This window comes from Prinia subflava, chromosome 2, assembly GCF_021018805.1.
Source record: "Prinia subflava isolate CZ2003 ecotype Zambia chromosome 2, Cam_Psub_1.2, whole genome shotgun sequence".
NCBI lineage: Eukaryota > Metazoa > Chordata > Aves > Passeriformes > Cisticolidae > Prinia > Prinia subflava.
Window position 1 is genome coordinate 28,867,583 of NC_086248.1, and position 16,997 is coordinate 28,884,579.

General features: G+C 36.8%; 1 protein-coding gene across 1 annotated transcript in view; it reads right to left on the minus strand.

Annotated features, from left to right (window-relative positions):
• Positions 1 to 8,149: 8,149 nt before the first annotated feature.
• Positions 8,150 to 16,997, minus strand: part of LMBRD1 (LMBR1 domain containing 1) — a 67,311-nt gene continuing 58,463 nt past the window's right edge. The window contains exons 15-16 of the mRNA XM_063389430.1: positions 9,288 to 9,379; positions 8,150 to 9,138 (exon numbers count right to left, since the gene is read on the minus strand). Of these exons, the coding sequence (XP_063245500.1) occupies positions 9,019 to 9,138; positions 9,288 to 9,379 (212 nt within the window). The 3' untranslated portion in view covers positions 8,150 to 9,018. The remainder of the gene's footprint in view (positions 9,139 to 9,287; positions 9,380 to 16,997) is intronic.

Here is a 16,997-nt window from a genome sequence, read left to right on the forward strand (position 1 = left end):
ACTGGGCAATTTCAGAGACAATCTGACAAACTCCTGAGTGGAGCACATTAGAGTTTTTATTTTTTCCTTCATATTGATGACTGCCACTGTACATGACTACAGAGCAGGATCCTGTTCAGCACAGCGGGAACAAGAGCAGCTAGCTGAATCCATTACAGTAGGGAGAACAGCTCTCATCCATGCAATTCAACAGTCAAGGCCAACACGTAAAGTTTTATAACTGCAATGTTATAAAACTCACACAGGAGCACTACAGATTTAGGAGTACTGGCATATTTCAAAAAATTATGATGCTGTACAAACTGTGATGAAATGTAAGAGAAATTTAAAAAAAATACATCTGCCAACTAGCAGCATAATCTCTGCAGTTAAAGAGCTCAGGATCTGCGAAGACTCACCAGGAATGGTTTTGGAAAGAGTCCAAACAATACACAGAGAGCAACAATAGGGCACCAGGTACAGGCAGAACATATAGTTTCTTTTATCCATCACAGGATCATGACTTAGGAGAATTCAACTACACAACCAGATTATTTAAATGGAGCTCCAACACTACTTGAGGATAAATTTTGTAAATAAATGTTATTACATAGAATGAGTGGATTCCTCAAGGCATTTAAGGATCATTTGCCCACAGGATTGGATTAGAGTCCTGAAAACACATTTTAAAATACAGGCTGAAAAAAAAATGGAAAATCTTAAATGGAAAACCTTAAAAATTTGTTATTGGAGAATAGTGAGTTAAGGCCTATATTTAATTTAAATGGAACAGGTAAATCTAAGGCCCATCAGAAACACATGGAGTAAGATTAGAAGTAACACTATCAGGAGGGATATGCTACCTTTTTATGAGACGAGCTCTTCAATTTGAAACATCCCCATCACATCAGACAGCTCAGAATTGCTGGTACAAAGATTTTTTCAGGCACTGGCCTAAAACAGGACACTAATATGAAAACATTTCTATTTCAGTACATTCCTTAAGACAGAAATTCACATGCATGAAGATCAGCCCTTCTCCACATTATTCATCCAGCCCAATGATAGATTTGCCAAATCTGAATGACGTACTCATCGCTGTGTCTTTGGCATGGGACCTGGGAGCCTTACTGAGAACTGTGAACACACATCCAGCAAGCCTGTCAAAACAGGGCCTGTTCACACATAGCTAAAAGGATGAGACAGAACCATCCTCACATGATTTCTACAGTGGCACCGGAAATCTGTGGAAACAGTTGAAAGGCATTAAAACAGCTCCTTGCTTCACTGTAGGAGGATACCAGCTTGTCAGGATGCTGATCTTGAGCTTTCTCTGAAACAAAAAATAGACATGCTTCATCTCCAGAAGACAGGACTCCTGTTGGTAGGATGTGGATTTCTACTGTTACCACTTGGAACTGGCACCATTTGTCTGTTCAGCAAACCTTGCACATCAGTGCTGGTTCCACACACATCACATGATAGCACTGGCTCCACAGCATGAAAAACCTTTTGTTCAGTAGGACAACATAGCTGGATGAGCAATAAATGCATTTTTAGGCTGGACTGTGTTATAACACGGCTTTTTTCAAGCCTGGAGGACTAATCTAGCTACTCTTGGAATGCGTCCAAGACCAGAAAAATTATAATTTGCTGCTAGCCAGGTGCACCACTCTCTGGTCAGACCACCACCACCACCCCTTGCCTTGTGGACTCACCACAGAGCAGCTGGCTATAGAAGCTGCTGCTTTTACTTTGCTTTTTGATGTTAAGAGATGTTTAGAAGTCTGCAATACATCCAATTCAACAGCAGGCACAAAGTCCTCCCTCAGAGCATGGTGATGAGGATTCTTTCCCAGGTGTGAACACAAACGTTTGTTGCACCCAAACTGAGGACAGTGCCACGATCTAGCAGTACTGGGTAGGTATTGCAGCCAGCCTGCATGAAGTAGAGTGTACTATCTGTACTTCAAACACATCACATATTAGGCACATCTACAGAGAAGGACATCTCTGAATACACAAGGGACCTTAACTACAGATTATCTAGAAAGTTTGGTACCCGAGCCATGAACTAAGTTTTAAAAATACCTGGAAATAAGTTTGCTCAAATTAAATGGCTCAGTTTTCAGCTAGGACTTGCTCAGACTACATTCTGCCCACATGTTTTAATCTACCTTTGCTATGAATGCAAAAGAACTAAAGTGGAAGGTCTAATCATCCAGGATCAGCACCCACCCAGCTTCTATCAAATGTTCCTCTTTGCCACATTCCAAAATAGGTGATACAGCTCTTGAGATCTAACTCATCAACAATGCAATTCTATGATTCCGTGAAGAGAATTACAGAGTGGTTTGGGTTCAAAGGGAACTTAAAGCTCACCTAATCTAACCTTCTTTGCAATGAGCAGGGATCACCTGTCCAGTGACGGACTAGAGAAATCTGATCCTCTGTCAGCAATGATTTCTAAATTTTGAATAGATCAATATTTAGAAAACTACAGATCAGGTTTAGGTCCTGGCACACCTATAAACAGCAAGCTCCTTTCTCAGCAATCAGCTTTGCTTACACCCTGCAGCATAAACACTCTGTACAATGCAAATGAGCCTGGAGTGAAGCAGCATTGAGCTGTTAGATACCAGACTATCTCAAGTGTGGACCTCTGTGGTGCAAGTTTTAAGTTTGTGGATGTAGCATATATAAGAGTCTTTTCTCTCAACTGTTGTCTTTCCTATGAACAATTGCTTCCTAAAGCTGCCAGCCCCTTCCAGAATATTGTCAGGAACCATTTGGACAAGCTCTGAACAGCACAGGACTAAGAGTTAAAGATTAAAAACAGTCTCCACAAAAAAAATTTCTCTATTTTTAAGTCTCTTAACTCTATGCTCAAAGACAGTTCAGGATAGATTACAACTGATCTCCAATCAATTCTGACAGTAGTCCTCTGCTGTCTCTCAGAACCAGGGACAAGACCAGGTAACTCTGAAACCTGTTCTACAATGATTAAATTAGTCAAGTATTAACTTTCCAGGAATGTAATTTCAAATATCTAAAACTGACAGCATTTTCAACTCCATTCATTAAAAGCATGTTTTAAATACATTTAATACCTTCATTAACAGAAGGGAAGACAGTTGGGTCTATATTTTCCTTAAGTACTTCAAGCACAAAGCAGCGTGTTCCAAATCCCCAAGGATCTGAAACCCTTGAGGTTTTCAGCAAGAGCTCCACTCAACATTTTTGAAAATCACACCGTAAAATAATCCTGATATCAGTCTCTGCACAACTTAAAAGGCATTATCTTCCTAGACAACAAAATTAATGAAAATATCATTGATACAAATTTCTCAAAAAATAAAGTAGCTACCTCATAGCTGGGAAAATGAGGATGCCCCTAGAGTTCATATTTTCCAGTTATGATTTCTATTTTCTCCATGCACTAAGAAATTAACTTCCAAGTTGAAAAAAAAAGCTGTTCCATATTCAGGACTTTGCACCTCAATATAGAACAAAACACTTTTCTTTACAGTAAACTGAAGTTTTCTTCATTAGTCCATTCCAAAAGAACATTCCAAGCAAGTCAGATATACTTGTCAACAGCATCTTACCATTTTTATTTGGAAAGATTGTAAGAGTAGCAGACAAGGATGTATGTTTGTACTTTTCTAACGTAAACGTTTAAAGAAGACGAAGTAAAACTCAGAGAATTCAAAAACATGTAAGCATTAGATTTACTGTTGGACCCAATCATCTTAGAAGTCTTCTCCAAGTTTTCTAAATGATTCTGCAATTCTGAACTTAGGCTGTAAATGGTACCTTTAAATCATATACTAAGTGTCAGAACCAAATATTTTAGTCTCAGGACACTCTCTCAAAAGCCTAATACAGTGCTAAGTCCATAGGCTGTAAGTTTGGGAAGGGGCTTACATGTGTGAGATATCATAGTCATTCATACCAAGTCCTTGCTGTCCTGACTCTGAAGTACTCTTGGTTGAAGAAATATACTTACCATAAGGGGTAATGTCATGATTAATGTTTAGGCAGCTTAGCAGAAGCAAAGATTAACTCAATCTTTATTTCTCCTCCTTGCAGGAAGTTCCACACATTCAGGTGAAAAGCACCATATCCAGACTGGAATTTCAGTAGGAACTACATATTTGTTCAGCTTCACATTTACTTCAAATGTCTCATGATCTCTATTTTTATGCACGACTTTTGGATTCTCATAACAATTTTGAAACTGTCCTGCAAAACTGCTCAAAAAAATTAAGCTGTTTTGTTTTACAGGCAACCTGCATTAATTTTTTTTGTGAAAAAACACAGATGTTTATAACATACAAAATAAGAACTCAATATCAATACAGGAAGAACACAAAACTTACCACATCTGTGGCTTACCACTACTACCAGCCCTCTATAAACCAAAATTCTTGTCTGACCCCCTAAATGCATCACACTTCTAGAGGTAAATCTGGAAGAAAGCTATAAATATGGGTCGTTAAATGTGCTTAAACTGTCTGTTTATTTAAAAGAAATAACCATCTTTACAACTATAAATTTGACTGAAGTGCTATCACTCATAAAACCTCTCTGAATAGAAGGAAGGTAAAAATAGCCCAACTTCCAGATAATTTTTCTAACAACCACATCTCACTAAAGCTGAAGAATTTCTGATCCATTTAATTATCCAAAATTGGCAAGTGTCTTAATTTAGAAGCAGAATTTGGTTTAGAGTATTAATAGAAAATCGTATCTTGCCACAATCAAAACAAGGCTTTTATTTCTTTTCAGAAGTACATTCAAAATACACATTTGAAGGAGAAGAGATAGTGATTCTCAATTTCATTTCTTTGCTTTATCTGCAAGAAAAATGACCTTGCAGAAGGTTATAAGAGAACCGATCTACACTAATGTAAGAAGCACTTTCAGTATGAGCTATAATCTTTAACCCAAGATTCTGAAAAATGCTACAGCCTGAGTATTTCAAATTATTTTGATAATTTTAGAAAGGGATAAATCTTTTTTCCTTTGCTTTATCTCAGAAGCAAGGCTTTATTTCCCTGCCAATGCCCAGAACTGTATCAGTGCAGTTGTAAGGACTGAATATCTGCTTCCTTACTAGAAAAAAGTTATCTTCTACACTTCATCAGTTACCATAAACACTTCAAAACTGTACCTCTGCTATGCCTAACAGCTCTTAGCATTATTTTAGGACACACCACCACATAAAAGTTTCTATAAGGGGGCAATGCTTTTCAGAACTCTCTTGTAGGCCATCTCAAACTTGTGTTGACAAAGCCAAGTAGCAGCTGAAAACCCAAGAAATACAGTTTCTAAGCAGTAGAAGACCTCTCAAAGAAACGGCATAGTTATGTCTACACTGATTATTCAGAAGCAAATCATAAGCATTGAAAATATTCATTAGCTTTCAGCTTAAATAGTCACATTTTATGAGCATGCAATTTACCATCCTTTGCAGCATGGCTCTTGTACAGGTACACTCTACCCAGAAGTAGATTATAATTTTCAGTGCAAAAATCTGAAGTCTACCCTGCAATCATTTTCCTGAAATTAAAGCAGAAAATACAAAAAGTTAGGAGATATTTCTTTTCATCTTTACCAGGAAAGGCTTTTCACTTGTTTCTGCCAATCAGCAGGAAATCTGCAGCACACTCTCAGCTTCAGATAAGGAACAAGCAGCTTTATCATACTTGTGACCTGGAACTCTGGATAAACTACCAATCACTGTAGTCCAAGTAGCAAAATGAACACCTACTTGGCATGTGTCACTGAATTCTATCCAACATATTCCTAGTGATCTTGGTTATTTGACATGTCAGCAAGATTTAAGGCTCTCTAGTTTCTAAGTGCTCTTGAGCCTCCTGGTAGAAGCTAACTGGAGAAGTGCAACAACAAAGGTAACTTAAGGCAGGTCTGACAATAGCACTATAGAAGTTTTGAAAGCTCACATTTCAGAGATGGATGTGAAATATCACTCATTTAAAGAAAGCAATAAAACAATTGTGATGCCTTTTAGTGACTTTAGTCCAGAAAACAGATCTCTGAAGAGTCAATTGAAGATAGTAAATGTTTGCTTGCAAGGTAGAACACAATTGTATCATGATTGCAGAGTTCAAATTTGCTCCCAAAACTGCAGAAAACTGGACTATCATTTCATATTTAACAGCTAAATGAGTGAGATGTGCTGCTACAGCAGCACTATAACTTTGTGGATGAAAAGTAATTAATTGTTCTAACTGCAAGTATTTAAGACTGCACAAGAGGCAACTAGGACAAAAATATACTGGAAGTTCTGTTTCTTGGAAGTTCCTGCAAGTATTGATCAAAGCCAAGTATTTTGTCATGGCTGTCTTAAACTTCACTGCTAGGTTTCTTGACTGGGTGATAATTGATGTAGAAAACAGAGTTCACAAAGTAAACTTCAAAAACACCTCTAGTTCATTTTAAAGGCACAGTACAGCTAAAAAAGTTGTTTCCAACACATGAAGTATTTAGAGATGAATTCTTGAGTGTATATTCATTACAATTACATTAGTGTGTTCAAAATCTTTTAAAACCTTGTCGGTCAAATGGTTCATTGAACTCCTGAAAAATTTTAGTGAGGATGTGGCAAGTGACGAATAATTCCAATTATGAATGCTGGCAGTTATTTACTGCTTCTGTGACAGAGGATGACAGCAGATGTCTGAAGTAACTTTTGAACTCTCCTACAGAAGCCTGCTTCTTGATAGCTGCAATTAACAATAGGCTGCTTATAAATCTGATTAATACTTGGATTAAAAAACCTGGTACTTACTGAGTCCTCCAACTAAAAAGACAGACAGCATTTCAAAGGCAGATTGTTGTATTACTCATATAGATGATTTAGACAGGAAACAGAACTGTATTGGGAAGAAATTCCTGGAAATTAGGGAAATGCTAGAAGCAGGAGAGACCTACAACAAAATGTACCTAGGCACTGGCCAGGCCTCCTGGCCAGTGATCCTCTAGGCCTGCACATAGCATGAAGCAGCTACATAGCACAAAACCAACACTCTCCCAAGAATCTTCCCCAGATGAGCAGTGATGTCCCCAGGGCAAAGTTAGGGCAGAATGGATATAACTCTGCGAAACTGTGTTACAAACAAACCTGAAAGGAGGAAGTGACAATTTTTGGTTAAAACTGAAGATGACGAATAAAACCCACAAAGGAGGACATCTGAGCAGTTAACTTTATTTAAATTAGGTCACGTAAGTTTGCCACCAGGGCATCTACAAGTATACTCCAAGTATACTTCAAGTTCTTGCTATGCTCTGGATGCAGCTTTCAGACAGTCAACATCACATTCCACCCTCTGAATTACTTGCACTTCTTTTAACTAATTCCTTGCAAGTTTCCCCAGTAGTCATTTTAAAATAATATTCAGCTAATTCTTGTCAGTTCAGACTGCCTAGTCAAATTTCAGTATCTATTCTCGGTGTTTGAATACATTTCTGTCCTTCCTAATGTCACATTGGTAGCAGATTGATACTAGCTGAGCAGACCTGACTGCACATTTTCAGCTCATGATCCACAACACCAGGAGATGGACTCAGTGATCTATGTGGGTTCCTTCCAACTCAGCTTGTTCTGTGTTTGATTCTTCCACATGGCCACATCAACATTTATATTACTGGAGCAGTTGGCACAGAAGGCTTGTTAAAAGACATCAGGGTTTTTTGTTCCTAAAGTCCTAACATCAGTTCCCTGTGTTCCTCCACTAACTACACAACTCACCTAAGACCTCCTCCAATACTGACACTAAATTAGAATTTAGAAGTTCCTGAGAGCCTGCTGTTCTGAAATACCACAGAAAGAGCCAGATTGTACTTGAAATAACTTTAGTGTTTGCAAACATGAAAGCAGGACATAATATTAATAACTACATTCTAATAGCTATTTAGCAATTAGTCTTATAAAAAAGACTACCTAATCACATTTTCAGGTGCTTGCATAGACTCTAATGTCCCTCAGGTAGCATTAGAAGCTTAAAAACCTGTCCTTGTAAACATTTTCTCCTTCAGTCTGTCAAAGGATATATGAAGATTTTTTTCATCCTCAGAAATACACCTCAGCAACTACCATAGCTAAAATAGGATTAATTTACAAAGAGAACACAAATGAGAAAAATATTTCTGAACTGTGTTTATATAAACATAGTGGTTTGTAAACAAATAGACAACATTTACTTTAAATATTGAAAGAACTTTAAACTAGACAATTTGCATTAACAAGAAAAATAAGTTAAAAATTAATCACATCTTAATTATTCCATTGGTTATGACTAGATCAGGCACCTGGAAGTTTCAGAACTGAACTGTACTAAAACACTGCAACAGTGCTGAATATTGTAATATACACTATGATTTCCTTTGAGAGAGCAACACCTCATAGTTACCTGAGGACTTCCATGGTAACTCAGTGGAGATCACTGTATGAAAATTACTTATTTTTCACAGACTGGAAACTCATCATTTTAAATAATATTTTTGGCATACCTTAATGGACAGTCTCTTGTTAACTATAGTTTTATATAGAAATTCCAGCAAAACTAATGCAAAAATCAAGTCCTTCTGAGAGTGTAAACTTCATCCAAATCTTTCCTGCAATATTTGCACTGTTTTGCAGGATTTTAGCTAGTTGTATTTATGAGTAAAAAAGTCCTACAAGTTAAGCATGAAAGTATTTAAGAAAACCTAAGTTAACAGAAAAGCATTGTGAATTACGGAATAGTTACAACAGTTCATCAAATTATACATCAGAAGGTTACATATATGTTTAATCATAAAACATATTTTCTATATATTATTCAAAGTCATCTCCAACATTTGTTCTCATTTAACAGTGATACTCAAAGTGATATTCAGGTTTTTTATCCCTTTAAGTGAGTACACTCATTTCTCTTTACAGGTGCAAAGATGCTTATCTGGATACGAGTTCCATGTAGGCTTGACTCTCAACATAACTTTACACTTTTTCATCTTGAAGGCAAAAGGCTGTCAATGGTAATAAACAGACAGTTCATCATCACTCATATCTGAATCGTCATCATCTACTTCACCTTCAATGACTGATTTCTTGCCTTTGCAGCATGAGACAATTAATCCAATTAAAAAGACCTGCAAATTTGAAATAGAAAGTGTTACTGTTATTCAGTTCAGGGGAATATAAGTAAAATAAATTGTTGTGTTGTGATGCAAATGATGCAATGACAACTACTGTAAATTATCCAACTTGATTCAGAGGTTTCCAAAATCCAAGTACTTACTGCAATGAATGCCCAGTTCCCAAAGTAATAGGCAGCACTGAAGAACCAAAATTTATGAAGAAAGAGGTATGTCCGAGTGACAATACACTGATCTAAATTGAAAGGAAATAGTAGTGATCAACACAGAACAACAACCAAAAAATCAGCTGAATACCACATAGTAAGATAATATTTTAGCAGTCATGGAGAGTATTTAGCTCTGCAGAATGATCACAATCTATTACATCTAATTTACTCTCCTGTATCAAGAAGGTATACAAAAGGTATACTTGTAGGAGAGTGACTGTGACAGGTAACATGAAGCTACACGTTACACAGGTAACCCCATTACTACTGGGAGCAATTTCTCATGCATATGTGTCAATTATAAACTAGAATCTGTCCAAAAGAGAACTCACTCCCCATTTTGCATAAACCACAGCCATACAAAGCAGATTCTGGATTAAAACACATTGAAGGACTATGAAAAACTGTGTCTCTACCAGGATTACATAAGCTTTGTAAAAAATCAAAAGTCAATTACATGTACACAAACAAACCTCCAACATATACTGGGCCTTTTGCAACCCAGATAATAGAAATCTTATTTGTACACAAGACCTGACAGTACTGGTTAAACCTTACTCCTCTAACAACATGAATACTGAATATTTTCTGATGTGGCTGTATTTTTCTTCATTTCTAACTGGTAGATTTTAAAATTAAGAATCAAATTTCCAAGGAATTTTCAACATGAAGACAGGGAGTACAAAGGCTTGTACAGGACATTGAACCTGTGGCATCCAAGGGGTCATGCTAGAGGATGGCCAGCAGACTATGTGGGCCAGTTCATTATTCTCTCAAATGCAAGGAAGGGCACACACTGAGCTTATGCTAAGGTAAAATATCATTTCCTGGTTGATTGGTTTTTGTTGTTGTTGGGGTTTTTTGGTTTTTTGTTTGTTTTGGGTTTGTTTTGTTTTTGTTTTTTCATACTATGCTTCAAACCCCAGCTAAAGCCCATTTCAGAGCAGGAATTGGTGTGCAAACATGTTGAACACTAGACAAAGTAAGCAACCCAGAAACTGCCTGTTTGTCCCTCAGCTCAGACTTCAAGTTTGGAAATGTTCCCTAGGTGCAGTTGAAGTAAAGATCTCCTGCCTTCTAAAGTAGTGAGTGATAGACTACTTATATTATTACTCAGCTCACTTTTAGCAGCCACCTAAGTAAGAAATGACGGTGAAGATGCTTCATAAATGCAGATAATATTGTAAATACCATCTGCAGCTCTCCAGCTGGTTACTTGAATTAAAAAAACAACTAAAAGACTTTCAGATGGCTCTTTATAATAATTGGAATAAATAGATGATGATAAATATTTTGGAACAGTTTGACCTTGCAAGAATATTTCTATACAATGTTACAAGAGCAGATAACTAAATTTTACCTATTGTTTCTGAACTAATGTTACTTAATAGGCTGACATGACATTTTTCATTAACTGATTCCTCCATATAACTCAATTTAGAATAAGTTAAAGTGAATAGCCTGAATTAAGATACCTGTTATCCAGAATGTGAATATTAGATGTATCTTGATTATGTGGAACAAAAGTACACATGGAAAGCTACCACGCCTCCAATAGATATCTGCCACCATTTAAAAAGTACAACATATTCTATGTACATATGTAGTGCTGACCAAGGAACAAAGCCAAATAGCCAGGAATCAAGACAAAAAACAATTTAAAATCAAGAATAACAAGCACTAATAGTCATTACCACCAGAAGAGTCAACTATTTTTTGTTTTGAGTCCACTGATGTAGTTTTTCATTATGGTAAGAAACAGCTACACCTAATGTATTATTTTCAAATTAAGGCTTCTTCCAAGAGGTGAATTAGCTAGTTTATGATGAATTGCAATAATCTGTTCAAAGGCAGGTATTAAAGCCTAAAACATGATTTTGTGCACTGAAAGCTCAAATTATGAGAACTTACTGGTGAAGTCTGTCTTTTATGCATTTCAAAACACAGTGAGCTTTCACAAAAGCATGTAGAAGGAAATAATTTCTTAGGGAATAGTTACAAATTGTTGTGAACAATGTAATTTATAAACATTGGCATTATTTGAAAGTCGGTATTGTACACTTGTTTTATCTCTTCATTAATCAACTAGCCAATGAAACAGATTATACACTCTGTAAATCCATAGATCAAACTGGGCAGAAATAAAGAGCAGAGGTCCAACACAGTGGTAGGATGGTCAGATTCAAGCCCCTTGAAACAGTCCTCAAAGTTTAATGGAGACAGCAGCCCTGTACCTGGAACAAAGTGACACCTTGCAATAGTGCAGGCTGAGGGTTGACCAGATACAATGCAACTGTGCAGAAAGCAACCTCATCTCCCAGTAGAGAAACAGAACATGCAGTTACCAGTGTTCATCTATAACTTGGAAATGTAACTGAATATCAGGCTTCGCTATCGGGAATGCAGTGAAAGTCCACAAAACTGACCAGTTCTTCCACTGTGACAAACTGCATCTGCAATGGTGACATTTTGGGCTGCCCAGTACAAAAGCAGCATGGACTTACTGAAGCAAATCTAGTGGAGGACCACTGCAGCAGCTTACAGCACACAGCAGACAATGAAGATGTGTTCCTTCAGCTTAAAGTAAAGGTGTTTGCAGGTGTGTCTTACTGCTGCTTCTGCTATCTAGTGGGGGCTTACAGAGTCCTAAATGAGATTCCTCCTAGACCTGCATAATGACAGACAACGGATGACAGAGCTGCAGCAAGAAATACAACTATTAAATAGTAGGAGAGGCAATCAGCATAGGCAAGCATCGAAGCAGGCTGACCCTCAGACATTCCCAGCTGGATGGATGTGAGCAACCTGCTCTACTTTCCCCTGCTGCAGGTTGGACCAGACTACCTCTTAGGTCCTGTGTGTGCTCAAAATCATTACATGAAGGTAGATATTGAAACAACACAAATCTAAATAACAATGGTAGTTTTGGATGTGAAATTCCAAAGTGCAAATGTTATCCAAAGACAGATGAAACCTGTGTTCCCACTTTCAAACAGAACCTAGTTTTACGTAAAAACTTTCACTAAACTTTTACTCAAAACTACTTCCAAAGGAAAAGTTGCATCCTTTCTGGGCTTGAATATCTAAGCACTGCAAAATTTCAGACCCTAGAAGTATTGAAGGCATAGCTTCAGGTATCCAAGAGAACTTATTTCATACAGCCTTGCTGCCAATAAATCAAAAGCTGTGTTACAAAATGCAGCTGCTGCTTGAAGGCTGTAGGTATGGCTTTGGTCACAGATCAAATTATTGTTGAGACAAAGCAAGCTTCAGGAGTCTCTACAGGAGGATATTAACAGATATTAAAAACTTCCCCATTTTGTATCTATCATCTCACAACCTAACATCTTGATCAATATTTCATAGTGTTAGGGTCACTGAAGTGCTTCCAAAGTGTACAGAAATTTATGTTAAAGACTGTATTTCACATATCACTTCCACTTTTCTCTAGAAACAGATTCACTGAATAGCAGCAACAGCTGTCCTGGCCACAAACACAGGATTTCTTTATTTCCTTGTTGGCTAAACAGAAAAGAAAACCACGTTCTTAGTTGCCCCTTACTCATTAGTTTCTACAAGTGTTTTTTTACATACTATTTGAGCATATTCTCACTTATTCTATATTCTTCTCTACTGTGATATATATATATATATATATATATACACACACAAATACACACAGAGAATTAATAGTAGCCTCATTCAGCTGTTGAGCCTGGTTTTGCACTTGACAATCCAGCCCCTCCACTGCTGCTACTTCTCTGGTTTCACAAGCTAAAATTAATCTCCTACACAAAGTTTTTACAACTTTTAGGTTGTGACATGCCATACCAGTTATTGGCATGTAACAGCTAACTTCTTTCAGAAATTGCTTAAATTTCAATTCATCCCTCACTCAGCTTTCACGATATTGCAAGTATTAAACAGCTTCAGCACCACTTGCTTCAAGGTTAACTTTGCAATAAAATTACACCTTTGATCCCTTATCAGACTGAAAAGCATACTGGAACACATACTACTCACATATAGCAGGGATCTGAAAATATTTCCCAACTGGTTGTATGTAGTTACAATAACTCCCCACTTAGAGATGTGAATCACTAAGCTTCCAACACTTCAAGCTGACAGCCCTTTGAAGTACCACACTGCACTACAGAAGCCTGAGTATCAAATCACTCAGATGTTAAACAACAGTTTGCAGCTATCTAAACCCTTCTGAAATCTAGGTCTAACATACAAGAAAAAAACCCTGCCTGCTGTTTCATCCCAGTTGTCTGGCTTTGGTGCAGGGTTTTTCTGCTTAGCTGGAAGTGGTAATGAGATGGCACCTAAATTAGACCTGTAGAGACCAAAAGTCTAGCCAGATAAAATCTAGCCCAAAAAGCTACCTTATTCAGCAGAAGCTGCTCAGTAGGTTTGGAATCAAATCCTGACAAAGGAAAAGATTTAGCAGGCTAAGGAGGAGCCAGAAACCTGGAAACCAGGGACTAATGAAGAGCCTGGAAAAGCTATTTGGGACACGGTTATTTACAAAACAAACTCTGTTTTTTCAGTGCTTCGAGCTACAGGTAAGTTGTATATGATACTTCTCATGGTCTATCTACAAATCAAACACACCCTGATATAAAACCAGACAGACAGAAAAATGATGTAAACAATGTGAATCAGTCTGGTTTTATAACAAATAGTCAGATCTGATTTTGTAACAAAAGTTACAATTCTGGATAACCAACAGCTATTTGCAGTTATTTTACAATACATGAACAACTGCAGCAGTCACAAAAACTTCTTGATGCTAATTACACATTATGAATGTTTACATTAAATGGCTTGAGAATTTTCATGTCCCATCAGTGCTAGAAGGGCTTTAAGGAGGCTTCTAGTAAGATCCTGCAAGAATGTGTGCCAAAAGAAGAAAAAAGTCACTAATTAAAGTTTCTAAATGCTAAATAATAAAAATAATGCCATACTGAGTGATCTGGGTGTGACATTTTTTCCCCAACAGTCAAATTTAAATAAAGTGACATGCAGGAACAGGATTTGCATTTATGTGTGAATAAAGGATTTAGTTGTGGAAAGAAGGTTCTGGATCTTACAACCAAGCACAAACTTCAGCTAAACATAGCAAGAGTTCTCACTACTTCCCTCTATACATTCAGAGAGCCTGTCAGTCCTTTTTTTGCCATTTTAGATTTGGAGTTCATCCTAGCACAGTTATGGCATTATAATGTAAAATTTCACCCAGCTATAAGGTTTCTATTTCACTTTGGTTACAGGAAATCTGTGAGAGTGCCAAGATTTGCATGTATTAACAGGCTAGGTGAAAAACATTTAATGAGATTTGAAGAGCTAAACCTGTTAATCTCATTTTTCACAAGTTTAAAGGATGACTTGATTTTAATGTTTATTAAGTACCTTCAAGTGAGGAAAATACTAATGCTACAGGTCCATGTATAAAGTGAAAAGGTACAGCATTACCAAAAGCTAAATCTGAAGCCACTTTAATGCCAAAGAGATAGTGCCCAGTTTACACAGGGAAGCAATAAACCATTGGATCAGCCTGCTGATGGAGAAAGTGTTCTCAATGCTTTTGTTAGAAGTAGAGATTCTTTGAAACATTATGTACAGTTCAGATTAATTACAAGCACTTGCCACATGGGTTTAAAGACAAGCTATAACTTATTATATAACTTAAGTAACTAGAGGCAAACAATTCTTATTATAAAGATACAGCCAGTGATAAACATCAAAGGCAATACTCTAGGGATGAACACAAATGCAAAACTCTACAAAGAAAGCAGCAGACAGCATAATCTATTATTTTAATTCTTATCAAAATGTCCTCCTTTAGGAAAAATAATTGTGGGAATTGACGTACCTACATCTGTGTGCCAGTGAACAATGTAGTGCAAAAAGACATTTATAGAGCTCTTAGCTGCTCATACTGACAAACAGGGCTTTCTGTGCTCAGACATGCACCACTGTGCTTATCTATATGGAGTTCTTACGGTTATAGAGGACTTTAAAAGTGTTAGGTGTAAGTATAGATTCAGGGTAAAGTACTAGTAAGGTCATTTACAAAGCAACAGGAAAATGGAAAGTACTCACTAAAATCCTTACTTTATATGAGGCATTTTTAACATTTCAAATTAACTAATTTAGAACAACAGTTTGGAAGTGATAATCTACAGTCCTACAACTCTTCATACAAAATTACTAATATTGAGAAACTTGCTTGTGGTTTTCCTTTGCATGTCTCCTGCATTTCTCTAGAAGAGAAACAGAATATGCTCCTGTTTTGGCATTTGTATTTGGGCCTCCAGCTTGAATAATGTCTATATCTAGTCTTTATTCAGGCAAAAATAAAGCCTGAGGTCCTGAACTTTTTGACTTCCAGCTAATAAGTGCATCTTACAAGGGGGCACAGATAAGTTAGCTCAGTAAAACCTCATTTCAAAGCCTTAGAAATGAGATTATTTTTTCTTTCTCACTTCACATGTAGCTCCAAGTCAGCACAGGTCTATGAAAAAGGCCTAGCACATGAACTGTACCCAGCATGTAACAGGCCTTGGGCAAGGCTCATTTCCTCAGTGAAGGAAGAGAGTCCAAGGGGGATTCAGAGCAAGGTATGCATTTAAAGTGAGTGATGCCTAAAAACTAGATCTTTTAGTCTAGAGAGAGGCAGATAGTGTTTATCAGATCTCATAGTTCAGGCTTGCAGCTGAGTCATTGCTCATTTACATTAAATCCCATTAACCTGTTAAGCTAAACCTATACCAAGCTTTCAACATATTAGTCCTGCTGCAAGAGTCTTAATCACATAATTGAACTTCTTTGCTTTACCTTATACTCAACTGAATTGTGGACCCAACATTTCAGTTGTCAGTAGCCCTTGAAAACAGTCAGCAAATGATATTTTTGCCCAGCTGTACTGACCACTGAAAACTAAAGCTTGTTTTGTCTATAACAAATATATTAAATTGCTGCCCCCAAAAGACTCCTTAAAAAGTTTTTTAAGTTAACCAGAACACAAACTTTTGTGCAAGATGTTTAACTAAAAAAAGGTACTTTGACTTATAAGATGTATCCTGCCCTATTATTTTTTCTATTCTGTTTCATGTAGTTACACTATTACAGCCCCTATTTGAGTATAAAACAGATTTCTCTCTTTCATATCAGAAGTAAATAGAGAAGCTTTGCTGAATTAAAGCAGATAACAATGCTAAAACCCCCAAAATAATATCTCTACTTATAAATACTCAAGATTGTGGTTTTTCTAAGATTGCATTTTAACTGCCTTGTGTTTCTCCAGGAAGTGAAATTGCCCTTTTGGCCAAACAAAACATCAGTTTGAAACATATCTACAGGAAATACTGCCAAATAAAGCCTGAAGTATTAGCTGTTACAACCTGATCAGGTCTCTTCTGCCATCTCAGAAAGAAAAAAAAAAATCAGTAAGAGCAAGTAGAGATCATATCTGGAACATCTGAACATTCAATAAGACAGCAGATTGCTATAAGCTTATCTATCAGCACAGCCATTAAAAGGTCATTGATTGTTTTATGTTTAAAGAAAAACACCTGTTAAAAGTAAATCAGTTTAAATGGAACAAAATTAATGGAGGACACAAATCAATGTTTGTAT